We start from the raw sequence: 24,177 nt of genomic DNA, 5'->3' as shown, positions 1-24,177 counted from the left end.
CTCCCTCCTCTTCCCACCAGTCTCCTCAGCTGCAGCTAAGAGCCCAGCATGTGAACGGTCTCTGCTCATCTCAGCTGTGCCCCCAGCTGACAGCCAGCCGATTGGCTTAGGACCGGGAGGGCTGGGGTGAGGATAGTCCGACTCTAGAGCTTCCCATTGGTGCTTGGAGAACCGGCCTCCCCCTCAGGTGAGGCGGCTATGCGCTTGCGCGCTCTTCAGGCTTGCGCTTGCGCGCTTTTCGGGCTTTCCCCCCTCCCCCCTTCCTTTTTTTTTCTTCCTCCTTTTTACTCTTCACACCATCCCCTCCTCCTTACCGGCGCGTTCTCGCGGCCTTCCTCCCTGCCCAATCCCCCCGCCCCCTCAGTCTCCGGTCCTCCCTCAGCCTCCGCCTCCTGAACCCTCAGAGCAGCGTCTGTGGAAAGAGGAGGGAAGCAGAGAATCGGCGCTCCTGCGCGCCGGTCCAGGCCGCGCTGACAGAAACCGGAGGCAGAGAGAACTAGACTCGAATCCCTGGAGTTATTCTGGAGTCTCCCTTGCTCCGGAACGTTTTGTGTTCCTTTTTTTGGAGCGGGGCGGTGGTAGTGGTGGTGGTGGAGTCGGGGACCGCGTGTATCCTTCCCCTTTTTAACCGCCGCCTCGGGATCGCCTCTCTCCATTCCCCCCTCCGCGTTCTCCCTTTCGCCTCGTGTGTGGGGAGCCGGAGCTTAAACCGGAGCGGACCCGGCCGAGGAAGCGCCTGGTGGCGGGGGCGCTTAGCCATGGAGGGCGCCGAGGGTGCGAACGACAAAAAAAAGTAAGTGGAGATCTCGCCGCCTGGCCCACCACGCGCAGCGGGGCGAAGGTAGAAGGAGGGATGAGGATGTGTGGGTGTAGGGGGGAGGGGGCTGCCTGTATTCAGTTCTTCCTCTCTGCCCCCCCTTCCTCATTCAAGCTCACCCCCCCCCCCCACTGTCCACGTCGCCATCTTGGTGTGGGGGGTTGGAGAGCCATTGAAAGTGGGAGTCCGGGACGACTTAGCCCCTGGTCCCCTCCCCCGGCTGCCACCGCGCGGGCGCGCGCGCGCACTTTCCTCCTCCAGAACTCACCTCCCCCCTTCCTTGAGACCCCAGCCTGAGAATCCAGCCTTGGAAAATAAAGCTGCTTTAGCGCACTCACCGTCACCACGCTCTGTCCTCGGACGGAGCTCCCCACTCCCTCCCTCGTTCCATTCCTATTCTGCTCAATTCTATTGAAAATTCTCTTTGGGGAGGTGGGATGGGGGGGTTGACCTTCTGGCTGAACCCTGTAATTTTTTCCGGGGCCTTACCCTTAGATTTTGCGTCTCATGGTAGTTAGTGTCAAGTGTTGTTCTAAAAGTGATCATGATTGTATTCTGCCGGACTGTGAGTGTATGAGCGAATTGTAGTGTTTGTTTTTTTTTGTTGTTGTTGTTTTTTAGGACCCCAACTTCTTAGTTCTCTTCCTCAGCTTATTTTCTGTCAGATTGGTGGTGTTCAATTGGCTTTTTTTAAAAAAGCGCAGTGTGCCTAGTTAAGGGTGAGATGTTTGCAGCACTACAGATACACCCCAAAATGGTCATTTGTATCAGTTGCAAGTGCTAAAGGTGAAACTAGTTGTGGTTAAATAGATTTGATTATTTGAAATTTGTCTAAGGAAATGTAATGGATAGTTAAATGTCCGAAGTGACTAAAGTGTGAAAAACAGCAAAAGTCTTGTTAGGCTCAGAGAATTTTTGTCCGTGTTCATTCTCCAGTCGGGCTGTCGTTGTGTTACTAGTTATATTAAAATCTTTTTTAAAATGTCAGAAGGAAATAGCCATTTTCGTGGAGCATTTTGAAAGTGTAGAAAGCATAATAAGCTTTAATAAGAACCAGAGTTTTAACGTACAAATATTTAAGAATTTGTAATTAATATTGAATTCAGTCCACTTAGCTCCAAAATGTTATTTCCTAGGTAAGGAAATGGAGTGTGAATTTTAGATGGAAACTTTGTATAACACTGAAGTTATGTTTGCTCTGTTTTGGTAAACTGGTCTTTAATCGTAACTCTTGAGTCTCTATTTGAAAACGATATGTTCTATATTGTTGCTTTTTTGGAGGTGTTATCTCGGCCCCTTTGGAGTAGAGACTTTTAAGGAAGGTGTAAGTAAGGTTTAGATAAAATTAACATTTTTACAGTGTAAAAGTCAACTAAAATTTAAAAGTGAGTTTCTTCCTCTGCACAACGAAGGGGTTGAAATAGATAGTTTCTAATGTTCTTTCCAGCATTACGTCTACGACTTTATGAGAAATCAACACGAGGCTGTTAATAGAATTTGTCAGAATTGAATTGCTGTTTCTTAGAAATGATTATAAAGCTTTTGCCTAAAATGGATTGTACAACTCAAGTTAGAGAATAACTCCATTCTAATTGCAGTTTGTATTTTATAAATGAAGATGCATTAAGCAGTTACACACTTTGCAAAATAATATTAAATTCCATTTTACTTTAGTTCCAATGACCAATAAAATTAGCATTAATGTGAATGAATTTTTTTCACTTGAGCTGGGGCTGTGACTTTTAATGACTTTTTTTGTCTTTGTGTCCCCAGGGCCTAGTAAAAGTAACTTTTACATAGAAGGCACTAAACAAATATTTGGTGAATGTAGAATTTCCTTTTTGAAAGCTAGTAATTTTTGCATGTTGAGATGTTTGAGCAAAAACTATTTTATTTATATCTTTTAACATACGTATATGTTAAATATAGCTGAGTCTAGTGGACTTGGAGGGGATCTTGCCTAAGAAGTCAACTTATTTAGTCCTCTGACTTAGGCAGATTACCACATCCAGATTTTCTAAAGTAGATGTCCAGAGTCATAAATATCTTTGTGGATGAAAAGTCCATATGTTATTTTAGAGCAGGGTTTCTTAATCTGGACCCCCTTGGGTATTTATTTAGATTTCATTGCCTCTGTAAATTATGGTGGGGGGCAGTGGTAGAGATTACATAGTTTCCTTTGTAGAGCATGTATTTTATTTTATGAATTTAAAAACATTTTGAGAAGGGGTTCATCAACTGCCGAAAGGTATCCATGACACACCCTTATTGCTTCTCATAAGTCAAGATTCTTAATGCCTCAAAAAAAATACTTTAAACCTATATTTTCTTGTCCTTCGTTGGAAATAGAAACTGTTTTGATATATCTCCGTTTAGGGTCTTTCAATGAATGCTTTCATTCTCTGAATTTGATTCAACATTATCACCTCAAAAATGTGAAATTCAAAACTAGACCCAGAACCCCCCAAAGAACTGACAAATATATAATGTAACAGAATTGATATTTTTTTACTTCTAACACATTCTTAAATTGTTTTTGAATAGTAATATGATATATACCAGTATTTAGCTCATCTTCTCTGAGACTGCCTTTTTCTTCAAATAGTTGGGGTTTTTTGTTCCTTTGACAATGTATTTTTTTTTTCCAGCCTTACTATTTTCCTGGTATTGTTCTATTCCCTGGGGATACAAACATAAAAGTGAAATAACCCCTGCCCTTGAAGAGTTTACATTTTAATGAAGGAGACAACATATACATAAAGTATTTATGTAACATAATGCAAAATGCATACAAAGTAGTTTGTATGGGATGGGAATTTACTGTTAAGTAGCAGAATATCTGACATTAATTAAAAATATTGTACAACCTGGATTAAAATCCCAGCATTGGGCAAATCACTTAACCTTTTTTTAAAATATTTTAATTTCATGACTGTTATGGAATAGATGAAATTTAAAACAATCTTTGCCAAAAGTGGACTTTTCTTTCCACACGGTGATGTGCTTAATAACTAACTGAGTCAGGGGCAGCTGGGTAGCTCAGTGGATTGAGAGTCAGGCCTAGAGACAGGAGGTCCTAGGTTCAAATCTGGCCTCAGCCACTTCCCAGCTGTGTGACCCTGGGCAAGTCACTTGACCCTCATTGCCCACCCTTACCACTCTTCCACCTAGGAGCCAATACACAGAAAAAGTCAAATTAAATTAATAACAATAAACTTCACAACTTTGAATCTTTTTAAAATGTTTAGTAAGTGCACTGTATCTTTTTTCTTCAGTCATTCACTTGTTTTACAGGATTTGACATTGATTTCACAAGATTTTGACACAATCTTTAATTCTTTAACATGAAAGCATACTTTAACACATTAGATAGTAAGCATAATAAAGTCAGATTATAGCCTATAAGTTTTCATTGGAATTTAAATTAGGCAAGTTTCAAGACCATTGAAACATACTTCTTTCCATCTCTTGGACAGATTTCTTAATCTTTTGTGTTGTGGTAAAAGAATATATTGTAGTGTTCATCTCCTTTTGAGAATTTCTGTAGTTCCAGAATAATTCACTGTAATAGCATTTGTCAAGAGTTCATCACTGCCTTAATAAGGACAAGGCTTCCAGGTCCATTGGAGAATTTTAAAACCCTCAAACACTTTTTTGTTTGTTTTTTGTTTTTTGTTTTTTTAAATTTTAAACCCTTAACTTCTGTTTATTGACTTATAGGTGGAAGAGTGGTAAGGGTAGGCAATGGGGGTCAAGTGACTTGCCCAGGGTCACACAAGTGGGAAGTGCCTGAGGCCGGATTTGAACCTAGGACCTCGCATCTCTAGGCCTGGCTCTCAATCCACTGAGCTACCCAGCTGCCCCCCGTCAAACACTTTTTTTTAAACCCTCTTCCATCCATCTTTGAACTCATACTGTGTGTGTTTTCAAGGAAGAAGAATGGTAAGACAATGAGGGTTAAATAACTTATCTAGGGTCACATAAGTAGAAAGTGGTTGAGATCAGATTTGAACCCAGGACCTTCTGTCGCTAGGACTGGCTCTTAGTGCACTGAGCCTCCTACATATATCCCCTAAAACACTTTCTATACGTAGTTATTTTACAGTCTGATGAAGATACTCATATCCTACACCTTTATTACATTTCTTCTGAAAAGTTTTGATATAGATATAGACTTGAATGAAAAAGTTTCATAGGTAAAAATTACCTTTTTCTAATCTTTATAACTCTGTCTTTACATTTTCTTGCACATGGCAAAGCAGCTGTTATTTTTAAAAAACACTAGTCTTTTTATTCTTCTAACTTTAAGAAGTCTAAATAAACAGTACTTAAGAGAAATCAAGAACCCTTCCAGCTACCAGGTCCTTCTGAACATCTTGACTGGTTTTGTGAGGATTAGTGAAACTTACACAGTAAATAATACCTTACAGTCATTGAATTGTGCTCTTTAATACCTATACCTTCTCACATTTCCTTGGAGATATATATATCCATTCTTAACGATCACAGAATCTAAAACATAAGAAAAGAGAATAATGAAACATGTATATTTGGCATAAAATTCACCACTCATCTCACTGAGAACTAACTAAAAGTGGGAAAACCAGCTCAATCTGGTTCTATCTGATTAAAGTCAGACTTAATGAGTCAGATTACTCCAAGTAAAAAGAAACGGGCATTAACCTTTGCTGTAAAAACAGAAAATATCATTCATATTAAACCAGTCTTTTCTCTGGCATTTAAAGCCTTCCAAAATCCAGGCCCAGTCATTAATTTCTGTTTCATACTTTTTTATAAACTGGAATTCTCAAATCTGAGATTTTCACATCTTTTTGCTTTTTCATAGGTCCCTTACCTTATGCCTTGAGTGTCTTATTCATCTTCATTTTTCAGAATTACTTCTCTTTAGTGCTCAGTTCAGATACCATCATCTCCCTGTGAATCTTTTCCATGATTCTCACCTCACAACTTGAGAGTTGAATTGTAAAATTTCTGCCAGGGTTGGAGAAGGAGATGATGACTAGAAAATTTTAGAGTGATTGATAACTCATTGGTGCCATCTGAAAGGTTTGACTTTAAAATCTTCATTATTAGTTTCACTTTATGGGGTAATTTGTGGGAAAATACTGCTTCAGAAATAATTCAGCCATAGATCTTTCTCTTTTGTTTACAATATTATATTGCTCCCGACAGATTAAGACTGTCCTTAATGCTTTTTCTTAATACCCTGAGTATGTTAATTCTCAATCAGTTTATTTTAAAGACAACGGTCATTTCAAATGAAGGTCATCTGTTAGGTCTAAGAGTTAACTTCAAAGGCCTTATGAGAATTGCACCATGGAAGTCCTTATTATCTTGTGCTAACTAAGAATGATATAATGATAAACTTATTTTGTATTTGAATGTGACTTCTGAAAAACTCAGGAAATACTGTGTGGGTCACACAATGTATGCTCTTTGAGAGTAGGAATTAAAAAAATTTTTTTTTTGTTCTTATATCCCCTGCAGAAGCACATTGCTTGATATGTAATAATCAGTAAAGAAGCATTTGTTAAGTGCCTACTCTGGTGATGGCAAACCTGTGACACAAGGCCCCATACAGAGAAGTATGGGGCCGCATGCCAAGGATGAAACATTTGCTATAGTGTAGTGTAGACACTCTGTGCACTATAGAGGACAATTCTACCTGTATTAATTTACCAATTTTGGTTTATTAAATACAGTTATATATTACAATTGTACATTTTTGTTATTTAAACCATTAATATCATGAAATTATGTTTTTTTTTCTCAAAGTGACATATCACCTGAGTTATGCTTGGTTTTTTTTGGTGAATTTTGTCACACAAAGCTCAAAAGTTTGCCCATCATTGGCCTACTCTGTGCTACATGCTATGCTAAGCACTTACAAAGGCAGTCTCTGCTGTTAAGTTTACACTCTAGTGAGGGGCATAATATGCAGACAACTGTATACAAATAAGATATTTTGTTGTTGAGTTGATTCAATCCTGTTCAACTGTTGATGACCCCATTTGGGATTTTCTTGGCAAAGATAGTGGAGGGGTTTGTCATTCCTTCTCCAAAACATTTTACAGATGAGGAAACTGAGGCAAATAGGCTTACATGACTTGCCCAGTATCACAGCTAGTAAGTATTTGAGACTTGAACTTGGCTCTTTTTTACTTCATTCCCAGTGCTCTATGCACTGCAACCTATAAACAAAATGTAGACAGAATAAATTGAAGAAAATCAACAGCTGGAGAAGCACTAGTACTTGGGGAAAATAGGAAATGCTTCTAGGATATTAGTTGAGATTTGATATGAAGCCAGGGAACAGAGGAGACAGAAATAAGGAGGGAGAGAGGCTAAGCTTGGGATATAGCAAGTGAAAATGCCCAGAATCAGGAGATGGTGTATCTGGTTCAGAAAACAAGTGGTGTATCTGGTTCAGAAATAAGGAGGCTAGTGCCACTGGATTAAAGAGTACACTAAGGGGGATAATAAGGGGCAGAGATGGGAAAGATAAGAATGGGCCAGGTTTTGGATTGATTGGGGGGATTGATGGTCAGACTTAATTAATAGAGAGCATGAATTGGCATGGGAAGAGAGAATAGAGGCAAAGAGACCAATTAGCAGGCTATTGTAATAGTCTAGACAGGAGATGATGAGTACCTTCACGAGAGTGGTTACAACTTTAGAGGACAGAAAAGGATAGTATATGAGAAGTGTTAGAAAGATAGAAAGGGCAGGACTTGGCAACTCTTGGCCTTCAGTGGGATAGAGAATGTGAAGAGTCAAGGATAAGTTGCAAGTTTGAGTGACTAGGAAGATTGAGGTATCCTCCAATGTCATAGTAAAGTTAGAAGAAGTAAAGGTTTAAGTAGAATGTAGGTGATTAATAAATATTATTTATTATTGTTGAACTAAAACCTTATTTTCTTCACTTGTTAAAAATTATTTCTCTGGCTGAATGACCTCTAAGTTATATTTCAGCCTAAAATATCCTTCATTCCAGGATATATCTTTTAGTAGATAATCTTGGAGAGTACATATCTCCCTTTTTTTATGACTCCCTTTTCATTAATAAGAGAATGTTGGACCAACTAGCAACTTACCTGGACCACCACCAAATTATTTGAATAGATTCATAATTCTTACTGTTTCTCTTCCTTTCATCCAGACTTTTATATAGCTGACAGAATAATGATAAAATTTTTAAAAATCACTGATTCTCCCTTGCCTACCAAGTAAAATTCTTGGCATTTTAGAACTTTCCACAGTCTAGTGAGCCTGTCCTTCTAGACTTATCTCATATTACAGATGTCCATAAATGTTTTCCAAACTGAACTAATCCTTGCCTCCAGAAAACACCCTATCCTCTTTATATTCCTGTGCCTGCAGTATTTTACCTTTCCTTTTCCCTGTTGAATTGCTCCCTAATTTCTAAAGCCAAGATCAAGATATCTCCTTCATGAAAATTTCCCCATGGACCCAGTCAATAACCATTTGCTTAATGTACTTCTAAATTCATTTATCATGTAATTATACATTTATCATGTAATTATACATTACATGATAAATGCTACATACTTGTTTTTATGTCTTATCCTCTTACTAGATTAAGATTTAAGGATATAAAGCTTAAATCCTTGTTTGAAGAGTCTTTTAAGGTTTCCTTTGGGTCAAAAATGTAAGAGGTTTTATTTAGTTTTTTTATAACCCACAAACAATGAAAATGTATCAGTTGTTGACTGTAAAGATGTAGTCTGCTCTAGAGAATCTTATATAAAAGATTGCTTTGTTCCTCTCCTACTTTTAAAAATCAAATATACGCTCAACACATGTTGATCATTCTTATGAGATATGATTAAGTGTAAGAATTAGGAAGTAGATATATAGTTTGGTAATTTAGTTCTCTTGATAGCCTTTTTTGTGTGATAGCCTTATGACACTCCTGCAGTTTTTCATTGGCAATATGAAACATTCTTTTAAAAAAAATCTTTGCAGCAAGTTTCTCTGGTAAAATTGCCATTTGAAAGAGATAATATAGTTAAATTTATAAGAATAAAAGCCATTCCCCAGTTGACTAGTTGTTAAAGAATACAAATGGGCAGTTTTCAAAGGACATCCAAAGTATCATCAGCCAAATGAAAATGTCAATCTTCAATAATTGAAGAAAAGTAAATTAAAACACCTTTGAGATACCACCTCACATGCATCAGAATGGCAAAGTTGTCAAAGAAAGAAAATGACATGCTAGAACTGTGGGAAAACAGGGATGTTAATGCACTATTGGTGGAGTTGTGAACTTATCCAAACATTCTGGAAAACAATTTGGAACTGCTTCAAAAGCTATTAATTTGTACATACCCTTTGACTCAGCAACAGCATTTCTTTTACCCCAAAGAGACCAAAGAAAGAGGAAAAAGACTCATACAGACAAAAACCATGTATAGCAGCCTTTTCATGATGGCAAAAAACTGGAAAATAAGAGGGTGTACATCAATTAGGGAATGACCAAACAAATTATGGGGTGTGTAATGGAAAACTATTGTTCTCTAAGAAGTGGAGAAAAGGGCATAGTTTCAGAGAAAAATGGTTATTCTTGAGAAAACGAGTGAAATGAACAGAACCAGGAGAAAAATTTATACAGTAACCACAATACTATAAAGAGAAAATATCTTTGAAAGTGTTAGTAACTTTGATTAATTAGTACAATGGAAATCAACCACAGTTCCAGAAAATTCATAATGAAACATGTTTTCTTTCTCCAGATAAAGAGGTAATGGACTCAGAGTGCATATTGTAGCATTTTTTTTCTTTTTTGGGCATGGCTAATGCAAAAATTTGATTTTCTTGACTATACATTTTGTAATAGTTTTTGTTTTCCTTACTTTCTTAATGTATGGGAGATGGAGGGAATCTGGAACAGAAAATAAAATAAAATTGAATTTAAACAAATAGTATTCCTGCTAATGTCCACAGTGCATCATTCTATTATGCCTTAAATGTCTTGCAGCTTCTTAATTCTCTGTAGACTTTGATTTTCTATGGTTTATGGCCATTTAGCATCACAAACAAATTAGTGTTAAAAAAATGAACATTTACTTTAAGGAGAAGCTTAATGTTAAAACATTGAGAAATTTCCCAAGTATACAACTCTGTGCTATTCAATTGTGAGCACATCTCATCTGTCCATCAGTAGTGTCTTAATTCAATGTACTGGCCTTTTTCAACTTTGCATGTCATTTTTTGGCCAATTGGTATTTTTTTTTATGTAGGTAAGTAGGCCAAACTCCTGAATATTCATCTTATTTAGGAGGCCCCACAGTCTTCTAGTGCTTATATAGTCCCTCTCTGTCTCTTAGAAATACTTTTGCAAAATTGGTGGAAATAATTTTTGAAATACAAAAGTATTCCTTTTTTTTTTTTTTTAAAGACAACTATATTTTTTCCTAATAGCTGAGACTTCTGAAGGGTTGGTGCATTTATGTTTGTTTAAACCTCTGGTGCTATTTTTTGCTTTGAGTTATATCCACTATTTGAAGATTTAAGAAAACTGTATTTTTTTTTTGTTAATACTGAAGATCAGTGCACTAGTCTTAGCTCTATTATTAACTATTTGTGTGACCTTGAACAATCTATTTCCCCTCATTGGTTCTTATCTATAAAAGGAGATGGTTAGACTAGGTCCTTAAGTTCTCTTCCAGAAATAAAATTTTAGGAAATGTTAGAATTTTTTAAAATTCTGAAAGAAAATAGTTTTCAACTTAACCTTGAGTCCTAAGATATTGTTACTGATAAATTTGCTTTCTTAACCCTTACCTTCCATCTTAGAATCAATACTGGGTATTGGTTCTAAGGCAGAAGAGTGGTAAGGGCTAGGCAGTGGGGGTTAAGTGGCTTACCCTTGGTCACATAGCTAGGAAGTGTCTAAGGCCGGATTTGAACCCGTGACCTCCCATCTCTGGGCTTGACTCAATCCAATGAGCTACTTCCAAAAATCCAAGAAAACAAGCGAAAAATCTTGTGTTTTCATCTCATTCTGACTCCAACAGTTCTTTTTCTGGAGGGCCAGCCCATGTTCATGAACAAAATTTCTCTCCCACATACCTGATATATGGCAATACATCTTTTTGTCTTGTTTTGTTTTGTTTTGCGTTAAGAGCTATATTTTTCAGTTCCTCTTAGGCTTAACATGGCATAATCTCAGTCTTTTTACACATCCTGGCCACTTACTTCTACATATTGTCCAGCATGTTAAGTATTTGTTCTTTAAAAGTGGTTGCATAGAACCAAACATATTCCAGATGCAGGCTGGATATGTAACAGAATATGTTGGGGCTTTCACTTCTGTATAGTCCTTTGCACTTCATATCTCATAAAGCTTCCTTATTTGCTTTCTAGGCTACAGATCACACTTCTGATTCTAGCCCACTAAAACTGCAGGTCTTTTTCAAATTGCTATTCTAACCATATATTTTCCGCCTTATACTTTTGAAAATCATTTTTTGAACCCAAGTGTAAGACTTATCATTCATCCTTCTTAAATATATTAGATTCAGTCTAATGGTCTGGTCCAGTGATGGTGAATCTTTTAGAGACCAAGTGCCCAAACTGCAACCCTCATGATGCATGTGAGCTCCCCGATTTATCCCAGACAGGAGAGCGAGGAAGCATTCCCATTGGGCTGCTGGGCAGAAGGGCAGGTGATGAGAGAAATGTCCTTAGGAACCCATGGAGAGGAAGGGAACAACTTCCTCTGGCATGTGTGCCATAGGTTTGCCAACACAAGTCTGACCTGTCATTAGCATGTAAAAAGACTTTTATTCAAAGTTAGGATCACCTCATTATATGTTTTCTCTATTACCAACAGAAATAGTTTCAAACTCATTCAGGGCTATCACATTACTTATAGCCATATAAAGGCATTTTTTAAGTAAGACTTAGTTTCAAAACACAAACACTGAAGGCTGGTTCAACATTTAAAATAAAAAAAATTCAATGTCACAAAAAATGATAAAACTTGATAAAGACTATATGGAAACCCATGACTGAAGTTCCTTGTGTATGTGCACAAAGGCATATGTGTTCCTACCCACAATCATTCATACTCTACAGTGGAAATTTATAAATTAATCTAAACCTGTTTGCCCATAGTTTGAAATTTATTATCTTCTATCTTGCTCAGACTAGGATCTATTCTAACTATTTCATAACAAAAAAATATAACATCTTACCCCAAATAGACATCCTGCTGTTAATGTACCATCATAAAAAAAATAGGGAAAAAATGAACCACATACTTAAATTTTAGAATAGTAATTAATAAGGTTTATCACAGTTCCAATGTAAGATTCAAATCTTCTTGCTTATCCCGCTATGTCTTTCTTAGGCTAAATTGCCCTTGCTGAACAACATAACCATCTATCTTGCCTTTCATGAATTTTTAAGACTCAGTAAACAATTGGAATTATCTTCCTTCTTAAAGACAACACTTTTTTTCTCATATTAGGGGATCTTCAAGCTGAGTTTTAAAAAGAGAGAAAGATCCAATCCAAAGCACAAAAACAGATTTTGTGCTATCACTGAACAAGACTACAGATAGATTTTCTGCTACCAGTTATATAACCCATTGGCCTTTTCCAGATCAGTTAAGCTGAGGGAACAGTCATCTCAATATTTATTATTTGATAATAGAGCTGCCACTTATACATCTTTACATCGTCTCAAGAATTTCAGACAGCATGGCATAGGCAGAATAACAGGGAGAGAGGGCATTTTGAATCTTGTCTAATAATATGTTAACTCTCACTACCAGCTTTGTGTCATATGTAGATATCCTCGTTACAAACTACCTTTTCTGTTTGTAATTTATCTTTAGCCTTGTAATAAATTGAAAGATTAGGTATTTGGGGGTAGGGGATATTTTTTCTTCTAAGATTATTTTCTTTTATGTTGATAAGATTATGTTTCATTGTAAATAAAGTGTTACTATAGTATAATGAGAAGAGCACTGGATTTGCAGTTTGAATTTGTGTTTAAATTGTTACTCTGATGTTTTAATACCCATGTGGTCATGGGCATATTTACTTGCTCGCTTTCTGCCTTAGTTTCAACATTTTAATGAGTCATTTGAACTAGGGAATCTCTAAAGGTGCTTGAAGTTTTTTGATTCCATGGATGGTTGATTTAAAACTGTCATGAAACTCTTGCTAATTGGAGAACAATCAGAAATTAAAATGATTGTTTCTAAAATTTTATTCAAATTATATCTCATTTTGTAAACTGGGCTAAGAATTAAGCATAAACTTGGCTCAATCAACAAGCATTTATTAACCATCGTACTATGTACCAGGCATTCTGCTAGGCACTGAGATACATAGACAAAAATTAAACAACCCTTCCCCTAAAGGAACTTAGCTTCTTACAAGGAGGAGACACACACAAATAAGTGTACCAAAATATATGCAAGATAATGGGGAGAGGAGCTTTTGCTGGAGGTGGCACTTGAGCTAATCTTTGACATACAATAGAGATTCTAAAAGGCCAGCATGAGAAAAATTTTGCCTTCTAGACATAGAGGTACAGTCTGTGTAAAGGCATGGAGATATGGGACATGAAATGTATGTGAGGACTAGGGAAAAGGTTAATTTAATTAGACAGTGGTGTGTTTGAAGAGAAATAATGTTTAATAAGGCTGAAAGAGGTAGGTTGTAAAGGGCATTAAATGCCAAACAAAGGAATCTGTGTTCACTTTTAGAGGTAATAAAGAGGCACTGGAGTTTACTAAACTTGGGGTGACGTCGTAGAACTTAAGCTTTAGGACTACATTGGCAGCTCTATGGGGAATGGTTTTGCAAGGGAAGAGATTTAATGTAGGTATACCAATTAGGAGACTTGCAATAGTTTAGGGAAAAGGGGATAAAGGCAAAAGACAGACAGATATTATTATTACACATGGATTTAGATATATTTTGCTACCAAATTCCACTATTCAGCATCTTATTTTCAGTATCTTATTTTCATTTTGGAGTGTTTAATGTTATGATTCTGGGTTTGTAAAAATTAGTAGTGTTTAACTTTATATTTTGTTTATTAAAAATACTATGCAACATTTTTAAAAAGGTTAACCTGGGAGAACATGAATTCTAACAGTGAAAACTATCTAGGCAAGACTACTCTCTTTTTAGTCTTAGTTCTTTTGGCATCCCTAGGAGTGATGATAGGATAATAATCAGTTGCTACTAGTCTTGAGTTGACTTGATGAGCTAGATTTATCCCAGGAATATTCAGGAATTTTTTTTTGCATGTATAACTAGTCTTCAAGATTTAGCATATCACATCAATGACCACTCATCCTTAGGACTGCTTCATAAAGTCTTGGTTTCAAGGTTATTGTGCATTAACGGACCTAAAGAATTTAACAAACTTAAGAGTACATTAGTGTATTGCATTTAATTTCAGAGAGTAGATGTTAGTGTAAATTTTAAAACATAAGCAAATAGATATAAAGATTGTGAAAAATCTGAGAGGAAATCTTTTCTAGCAAATCATTCACATCCTAGAAATTTGATGAAATCATTATCCTTAATTTTGAGGTTATATTATTAAGTATGGCTAGAGAGCTGACCATAGGGCCAGGAAGATGACCTGGTTGAAGTCCAAATTCTAGCACTGACCGTGAGACCCTGGGGCAAGGCCCTTTGCTACTTAGTGTTCTAGGCCTGAGGTGTCATGCTTGGGACCAAACAAGATTAAGATGTGTAACTGGGAAGTGTTTAATAAAATAATACTGTGCAATATAGATGATACTGATTTGTGGTTTTCCAAGTCAATATTTGTCCATAGCAGAAAAGGTACCAACTGGATAGTTCTGTCCCTATCTCTATATCTCTAAGCTTAGGTCTAATGAACCAAAACATTGTGATAATACATTATTTTATTTACGTAATAATGTAACATCCCTCCACTAATCTCTTCTAATTTGGGAATAACTGGCATAAAGAATAGTCTCACTCTTGGAGCAGAGGAGGTTACCAAGAGAGTAGAAAGCAGGAAAGAGAGCCTAGGATAGAGGCTTGAGGTACACATACATATGGTGTTCATATAGATATTGAAAAGGCAAGGGAGATGTAGATAAAATGTGCAGATAGGTAGGAAGCAAACCTTTCTAGTAAGTAGTGTCGGGATAATTCAGGATGGAAAGAGTATCCTAGAGGAGAGGGTAGTTGACAGTGTTGCTAAAAGGCAAATTGGAAATTGGAAAGGGTTGAAAGAAGAGGAAGTGGAGCTAATAAAAGAAGCTAATATTTTCAGATCCAGGACATGGAGGATATTTTTTTTATTTATATATATATGTTTATACATACATACATACATACATACATACATACATACATACATACATACATTGATAGATACCTGTCATCTTGACTCTCTCTGCTGTCCTCAAGGACATAAATCTACCAAACTATAATCAAGCTAACAACCTTAAGGCTTCAGAACTTTTTTTTTTAATCAGATCAATATATATACTGTCTCAAAGTTCTATTTCCATTACTCTTAAGACTGGACTTCTCAAACTTTTTTGTGCCTTGTATCCTTTTTTCAGAATAATGTGATTACTAAGGAAAACAATTATATTAAAATATTTACCAAAATATTTTTTAAAACCAAATTGACAGACCCCAGTTTAAGGCATGTTGTTCAAAATCTCATTCTACACAGCTATCTCTGAGCCTCTTCTTGCTGTGCTTTATCCTAGTAACTTTTCCTCCAAGCTCCTTAACAAGTTTTCATTCAAGCTGCCAGGTTCTTCCTCGCCTATAATTGCCTGAAGGAAGTATGTCATCAATTCCATTTGATTCCTTGAGAACACAAATGCAAATTCTGACTCCCAACCACCTGTGAATTTGCTGTAAACTTGCATGGTAACATTCAAACTTAAATTATGAAGTAGTTATTCAAATTCCAGAATCTCCTTTGCTTTATTAAAAGAGTTTGCTAAAAGGTTTCTCTTTAGTTCATCTGTTGCATTTTAAAGAATTTATTTGGCAAACCAACTTTTCATGTAATGGGACAAAATTATGCTTATAGTTAATATTTTCCTTTTAGCATTGTCAAAGATAATTTTCCCATCAGTTCCTTGGGGGGCAGAAACTTTCACTGGACTACATGTAAGCAAATTACTTTATAAATGTATTTGGTTGTAATTTGCTTGCTGTTGTATCCTTAGTTCTGTTTTGTCCTTTTTTTTTTATTACCAACTCTTCAAGAATGGTAACTTTCTAGTTCTTTTGTACTCCTTCCTTAAGGTTCCTAGAACAGTGTTCTGTACATACTAGCTTGTTTATTTACCACTGTATTCAGTATAATTATTTTATAACAGTAGCAAAATAAGAATTCTTAATATCTTATGCCAACTTGAATTTTTAATATTTATAGGGGTTGGGTTTTGAGGGAGGGACAGTTGTAAAATGCATATATGTAAGAAAGATCTTATTTTGGTGCCCTGTTGTAATATGAAGATGGCACACTGGGTTTTGAAAGGCAAAGACAACAGAGCACAGAGTCTGAGAAATTCTTACCAAGTTAGAATGTATTTGAGTACAAACCCAGCAACAGATTTGTCCTTAGATCAACCTAGTAAAATCTGAAGAAGCCCATCAGCAGCTGGTGAGGGATTTTATTTGCCTCAGCAATTTATTAAGCAAGACTGAGGCATGATGGTCTTGTTCTCTGCATAGACAGACAGAGTTTTGACACCAGCAAAATGTCTATGATCTTTGCTTTTCTTTCTAATGTTTTACAAATTCTTTGAACTCTATTTTAATAGGACATTCTGGAATTTTGCCAGGAATTAAGGTCAAGCTTATTGTCCTATACTTTGAAAACTCTACCTTTCCCCTTTGAAGGAGTTCAATTTGAATTTTTCCCCTCCAACTAACCCATGAAGTTATGGAAAGATTGCACAAGATCTAAAGGCAGATTGGACTGACATAGTGTGAGTATGCTTAAGTAGTAGCAGCTTGTTTCTAGGCATAGTATCTTTAAGCAAATCCAAATACAGTATATCCTTTAACTAGACCACCTGACCCAAATGTACATAAGTGAACTGAATCACTTCACCATCAAACCAGTTTGGTTTGGGAAAAGAACAGGCATTGTTTTGAGGGAGAGAACATTATAAAAGAACAAAAGATGAGAAAAGGCACACCAAAGGGAGAAAGGGAAGACATTGACCAAGAGGGGGAGGAGGGGTGGGAACAGCCTAGTGAGACAGATCCTTGCTATTAGATCACTTCTTTCCAAAGTATTTTTTACCTGAAATGGCCCTCTACTCTCTTACCTTACTAAATACCCTCAAACTATTTTCTTTCGAGGCCTAACTCAGGTGTTTTTCCTTAAGATTTCTTAAATTCCTCAACCTACTCTCCAAGAAAATGCTACTTACTCTCCTTGAATCTTTCAGATTGTTCTTATCTATCCTAATACATTTCATCATTTTCTAATTTTTATCTGTTACATGTGCCCCACCTCTAGCCCTTAACAAATTGTAATGCTTCTTGAGTGCAGTAATTTTCATCTGTGTATCCCCTAGTATTGAGGATAATGCTGAGCAAATGATGGGCCAGGTGTTGTTTTGGGGTATCTCCTTAAGGAAAGATTAGTTTCTGGATGGCAATTTAGTATGCACATTGTTTTATTCGGATGTAGGTTGTGATAACTTCTTGGAGGCAGTTTTCCTATATGTATGGCATAAATATTACAATGAATTTCTTGAAGAAGACCCGAGAATTTATACTTGTACTTGTAATTAACTTCATTATCTGATGTCATAGTGGAAGGAATATTGGATCTAGCATTAGATAACTTGGGTTCAAATCCCAGCCTTGCTATGATGTGTGATCTTTGAGCAAGTCATTTTAGCTGTTATCTCTGCAAATTGAGGATTTGGAATACATGATATCTAGATTCTGTTCTTTGAGAGATAAAAAAATATTTTCTGCCTTTCAACTCTGTTAGCTTGCCACAATGCCTGAAATTCACTACATTAAACATTCCATTGGGTCAAGACCCTTCAGAAGCCCCAAATGAAATAAAAAAATAATTTATATTTGCTATTCAAGAGAGCTATTGAAAAAAAAATAGAACATCTATGAGACCCAAACTGGAAGATAGTGCCTAACCCGTTAGAAATGAAGCAAATCATCAATAGTGCACCAAGTTTTTTATGTTTCTGAAAACAAATTTCAGATAAAATTTTTTTAGCTTTGATAGAAATGTTTGTTTTGCCAAAAAATTTATATATATTTATATTTATTTATATATATATATCCCTTTTGCTAATGGAGAACACTTATTAAGGTTACTTTTCCCTGAATGGTTTTGTTAGAAACCCCAGATTGAAAATCTCTGAAAGAGACATAGTATAAGAATTTACCTCAGCAGTGGCCCAGGGTACAAAATATATAATAAATCAGCTAATATTTATACTATTAACTTTTTTTGATAGGATTACAAGACTAGTAGGAAAGAACAGTACCATGAATGCTGCTTGTCTGGATCTTTAGCAAAACACTGATAACGCCTCTATTCTATCCTTGTGGTAAAATGAAAAGATAAAGACTGAATGTCAAATAATTTCAACCCACCTGTTGTACTAGCTGGGCCCAAAGAGTGGTGATTAGGAACTCAAAAGGAACCAGTCAGTCTTCACTGGGAGGCAGTTTGTTGTAGTGGAAAGGATTTTGAAACAGAAATCCTGGCAGTGCTGAGCAAGTCATTATACTTCTTTAGACCTTGGTTTTCTCATCTATAAAATAAAGGATTGGAGTTGATGACTAGATCCATTCTAGCTCAAAATCTGGAATATGGTGAACGAAGGGGTAGGTGCTGCAGGGCTTCATCCTTAGTTGATCTTGTTCCACATTTGTATCATCAACTGATGAAAACATAGAAAGTGGTGTACTTAACAGATTTTCCTAGAACAGAGAGCTGGGGATATTGCTAATGAAAGATATTTGTCTCTTGATTTCATGGACCATAGAATCTTATGGAGAGGACAATACAAATTCACATATAGCTAAAACAAAATAAAATATTGAGAGCAACAGAAAGGTTAAAATATGCTATGGAATTTCAGAGAAGAGATAAATTTTAGCCTGGGCATCAGAGAAAGCTTCATGGAGAACAAGGCATTTTGAAAAGTAGATTGAAATTGGATGAGAAGAACTGAAAGAAGGGCATTCCCTAGGTAGGGAAATATTTAATAAAAGCATGATGTCCTTGTCAAGACATGCCAATTTTAATTCAGATGCCAAATTGCTTCATTCTACAGGGCTAGTATATAGTTTAACCTCAGACTTCATATGGGAGGTTCTGCACATTACAAGCTGGCCTATATGTATTATTAGGTGTCTTGGTAGGAACTAAATGTCTCTTTCCAACTCCAGAATTGATAACATTTTCACACCCTTGGAATCTATGTATCTTTTCTGTCTAGACCTGTGATTTCATGGAACTCTCCAAGAGGAAAGTCCCTATATCAATGTAGATTAGCAATAGTTTTTCAGTTTATAGTCTTAATTACCTAGGTATGGGTTCTGAGAGGTTGTGACTTGTCTGTAGCCAAGTGGCTAGTATGTATCAGAAGCAGGGCTTGAACCCCTGCCCTCACACTCTTATTAGTTTGCAAGTCTAGTTCTTCAGGTTTACTGTGTCAAACTGTCTCTTTTATAGATAAGTAAGAAGAATATGAGATTGATATTATTTTAATGACAAGGTTATATACTGTTTATTTTTAAATGTGTACGTTTTAAATAACTAAAAAAGCAAATGTTTTGTAGGATTAGCTCTGAACGGCGAAAGGAAAAATCTAGAGATGCAGCCAGATGTCGTAGAAGTAAGGAATCTGAAGTTTTCTATGAACTTGCTCACCAGTTGCCTCTTCCTCATAACGTGAGCTCACATCTTGATAAGGCTTCTGTCATGAGGCTCACCATCAGTTATTTGCGAATGAGAAAACTTCTAGATGCTGGTAAGTAATCCTACTATGGTTTAATGTGAGTGAAAGCTAGAAAAAGGACTACCTTCTATGCCTGGTCAAAATTTTTAAAGTTATTTTATTTTATTAAGGGTTTGGTTTTTACTAGCAAATTTTCCCACTTAAAATTCATCCCTGGGCAGCTGGGTAGCTCAGTGGATTGAGAGCCAGGCCTAGAGACGGAAGGTCCTAGGTTCAAATCCGGCCTCAGACACTTCCCAGCTGTGTGACCCTGGGCAAGTCACTTGACCCCCATTGCCTACCCTTACCACTCTTCCACCTATAAGTCAATACATAGAAGTTAAGGGTTAAAAAACAAAACAAAACAAAAATTCATCCCTTTTTTTCATTTCTTTCATTTATTTTGAACTGCTTTTCACATTCTAAATTAAGGTCTTTTGAGACAATTTTTAAAATGATAACATGATCCTTTATATTCCTTTTTATTAGCCTGACCCCTTGCTTTACTGTCAACATTCTCAAAGAGCAGCTGGCAGGTCTTATTTTAGATTTCTTGACTTAACAGTCTTGATTTCTATCAAATGGATTTTGGGGGAAAAACAATATTTATTGATTGCATGGGAAAATCTTAAAAATACTAAACACTAAAGAAAGGCTAAATGCATTTAATATTGTTGAGTTAAAATTAATTTGTAAAATTCTTCATTGTATTTAATGTACTTGGTATGCCCCCCTCTTCCTTCTCTTTATGGTATAGGCACATTTGGGATGAACAGTTTCCTACTATTGCTTAGAAATGGCTGTCTTGTCTATGCAACTTGAGGTAGAACATTTCAATAATTTTTACATGATTTATAAACATATTTGTCTCCATACTACTTAGTTCTTATTAAAGCTAACAAAAAATTTTTAAATGAGGCTCCTACATAGATAGTTATTTATATATAAGAGGAATGCAGTTTACTCTACCAGTAATCTGGTCAAAAATACACGGTACACCAAAAGTCTTAGCGCAAGTTGAAGCTGTTAAAGCTTAAAAGGAGTTCTTGCTTAAGCTTAAAACTTCACTAAAGTTTTTTTTTTTAAACCCTTAACTTTGGTGTATTGTCTCATAGGTGGAAGAGTGGTAAGGGTGGGCAATGGGGGTCAAGTGACTTGCCCAGGGTCACACAGCTGGGAAGTGTCTGAGGCCGGATTTGAACCTAGGACCTCCTGTCTCTAGGCCTGACTCTCAATCCATTGAGCTACCCAGCTGCCCCACTTCACTAAGGTTTTTAGGACACTTATACAGGTATAAGTGCCATTTCTTCACAGCTAAGTACCAAGCAGGGACTGATTGCTTTTATATTTAAATGTTGTATAGGTTGATTTCAGATATTCTTGAAGAAATGTGCCATGTGCCTTCACCATATAGACTATGTATATCTAGATGTTTGTTGTTGTCCTTACATTGAAAGTTTTTCTAAGGCATTTAAAAACCTATGAAATGAGAGAGGGTTGTAGACTAGAAGAAAATTTGTGAATCTCTAGGTCCCAATTAGTGCAAATAATGAATCCCATGAGGTAGTCACATATGAATTCACACTGTATAAGTCTATCTAGCTGGAACCTATTGCCGTTTTTACGTATATGCAAATAGTGCAAATTCAGATACATGTGACCACTTTAAAGGATTCATTATTTGCCTTAATAGGGACCCTAGTTGTGCATATATATGAAGGTAAATATAACACTAATGTCAAACTCATAGAAACAGATCCCTGTGGCATTTTATTGACTAAGAAAAACACAAATTAACATTGTGTTGTAGTGTATCTATTTCTTTTGCTAAATATTTCCTACTGATTTAATTTTTTTATTTTGGACATCAAAAAATAAAACTTTTTAACCTTTAATATGTTAGAATTAAATTAATATCTCCAAGTTCTTATTTTCCATAAAGTTTATTAATAATCACTTATAGTAAAGAAAGCATATAGGCATAGATTTAAAATCTCTTTTCTACTCTAAATCTGACCACGTGTAAGTCATCCTGTATAATTCTCCCTCAGCCTCTCCTGCTGCCTTCAGGGAAGTAGAGCCCGGTTCAGTCACACCTATGAACCTATACCTTTTTATTCACGTCATGGATGCAGTACCAGCACACAAAATGGGATGACTCTGGTCAACAATCCAGGAGGGGGAAGGGATGAAACTCCCTCTCCACAAATATAGCCTTTATTAACAAGAATCAATTTAGAATTTAAGGAATATATTGTATTTAAGTTAAAACTCATATTTTATTTAACAATCTTTTTTATAGGTGATTTGGAAGCTGAAGCTGAAATGGAAGCACAGCTAAATTGCTTTTATTTGAAAGCCCTAGATGGTTTTGTTATGGTTCTTACAGAGGATGGTGACATGATTTATATGTCTGAAAATGTGAACAAATGTATGGGATTGACTCAGGTAAAAATATTATGATATTGAGGTGTTCTGTTCTCATGTCCTTATTTCAAGACGTAGAACTTATTTTTCCCCTTATATTTATAGTTTGAACTAACTGGACACAGTGTATTTGATTTTACGCATCCATGTGACCATGAGGAACTGAGAGAAATGCTTATACACAGGAATGGTAAGAAAAAAATTATTGTTTGATTTAATGTGAGGGGTGGTTTTTATGAGTCCTATATAATCAGATTATCACCAATTCTAATATGTTAAGTACATTTTAATTATTGTGATATTTCAATTTAACTCTCACAATTGAAAGATATGCTTTTAAAATGATTATTCAAAAAAGTTTTTAATGGATATTTTAGTAAATTTGTTCATATGGTGTTATGATACTTTTATTGGTGGCTATTTAATGAAAAGTAATAGATAACACATTCTCTCATATCCAGAAAAACATAGTATAATTTACATAATATTAACATAGAACATTATTCACACTTTTTTTTATAATTCAGAGTTATGATGTAAACATAAGTTACTTCATTTATTCAAAGATCAGTACTTTCGTTGTTATAGGTAGGAACCACCTTCACTAATGCAGATCACAACTCCGCTATAACTTAGTAAATGGTCTTCAAGAGCTGTCATGGCTAAACATTTTTTTATCTTGTGGCCAACCTGATTAATAAGACCCACCCCAGAAATTAACTAGGCTTGTCCTTGAACAATAGATACAAGGCCAAATGGGCTTCTACTTAAAGCTTTCTCAACTTAGTAACCTGCCATTGGCATGGTCCTGGCTGGCAAGCAAGAATCTCCAGGGTCATTAATTGAACATCAATTATTATACAGTAATAGTGATGCCTAGAAAGCCTATTAAGATTTGGAGTGCTGTTGACTTCCATAATGAGTCCAGAGTACAGTGCTTCTTGAATTCTTAAACCTGCCTTTTTATATGTTTTCCATCAGATTAACCATTGTTACTTCTTGCTCCTATTAGTATAATGTCCTAAATATCTTCTCCCCACCCCATCTAGTTTTCTTCTCACCTGTTGTGGGCATAGAAATTATATAACCAAACTTGATACAATTGTATGTCAGAATAACCAAGAGTACTTACTGAAGTGTATGCACCTGAAGAACTCTTCTCTCGATTCAAGTACATGGAAATTTTTCTTGTTTCAATCACTACATATAATTATAATTTTGTTATCTGCTTACCAACTTGTTTGATCTTTCCTTGAGCTACAGGCTTATTTAAATTGATATCTTCCTGCAGTATTGAGTAGAGAAACCTAACATGCCGAAAAATGCATCCAATGAAAACTACATCATTCATTTGTGTTGCTTATCTCTCTTCAATATCCAAAAATTAGTCTGGTTCCATTTTGTATCAATAATTTGAAAATAATTTTCAATTGTGAAAATGGAAAAAAGATTCACAAATGGTTTAGATCAGTGATGGGGTAAACTACAGGCCACAGGCTAGAGATGAGGCCCTCTGAAATGTTTTATCCTGTTTCAGGACATTATTCCTAATCTCACGAATACAATGAGTAGGATACAATACAATGAAACTTCAAAAGAGTTGCCTTAGAAACAAACTGACAGATGAGCATTTCCTTTGGGCCCCCTCTTTAAAAAGTTTGCCCATCACTGGTTTAGATTATTGTAATTCTGGACCCATTCTGGGGTATTTAAGCAGAAGTTTCTTGGCCTCCCCATTGTCATATGGCTTATGAGTAAAAGTAGAACTAGATTGATCTAATAATAAGGAAACAAAGTTGATGATTTGTGTAGAAATTCATCTGGATATTATTTTATCTATTGGATCCAGGAACACTGGATTGTAAGTAGACAGACTTAGTTCATGCTTTGCTATGATGACTTAATTTGTGCTTTGGTTCAGAAC

General features: G+C 36.0%; 1 protein-coding gene across 1 annotated transcript in view; it reads left to right on the top strand.

Moving 5' to 3' along the window:
• The first annotated feature begins 439 nt into the window (after nucleotides 1-439).
• Nucleotides 440-24,177, top strand: part of HIF1A (hypoxia inducible factor 1 subunit alpha) — a 45,307-nt gene continuing 21,569 nt past the window's right edge. The window contains exons 1-4 of the mRNA XM_044664865.1: nucleotides 440-793; nucleotides 19,669-19,859; nucleotides 22,129-22,274; nucleotides 22,359-22,443. Of these exons, the coding sequence (XP_044520800.1) occupies nucleotides 759-793; nucleotides 19,669-19,859; nucleotides 22,129-22,274; nucleotides 22,359-22,443 (457 nt within the window). The 5' untranslated portion in view covers nucleotides 440-758. The remainder of the gene's footprint in view (nucleotides 794-19,668; nucleotides 19,860-22,128; nucleotides 22,275-22,358; nucleotides 22,444-24,177) is intronic.

Source organism: Gracilinanus agilis, chromosome 2, assembly GCF_016433145.1.
Source record: "Gracilinanus agilis isolate LMUSP501 chromosome 2, AgileGrace, whole genome shotgun sequence".
NCBI lineage: Eukaryota > Metazoa > Chordata > Mammalia > Didelphimorphia > Didelphidae > Gracilinanus > Gracilinanus agilis.
Note: the sequence above shows the minus strand (reverse complement) of the source record. Positions and strands in the feature narration are given on the sequence as shown.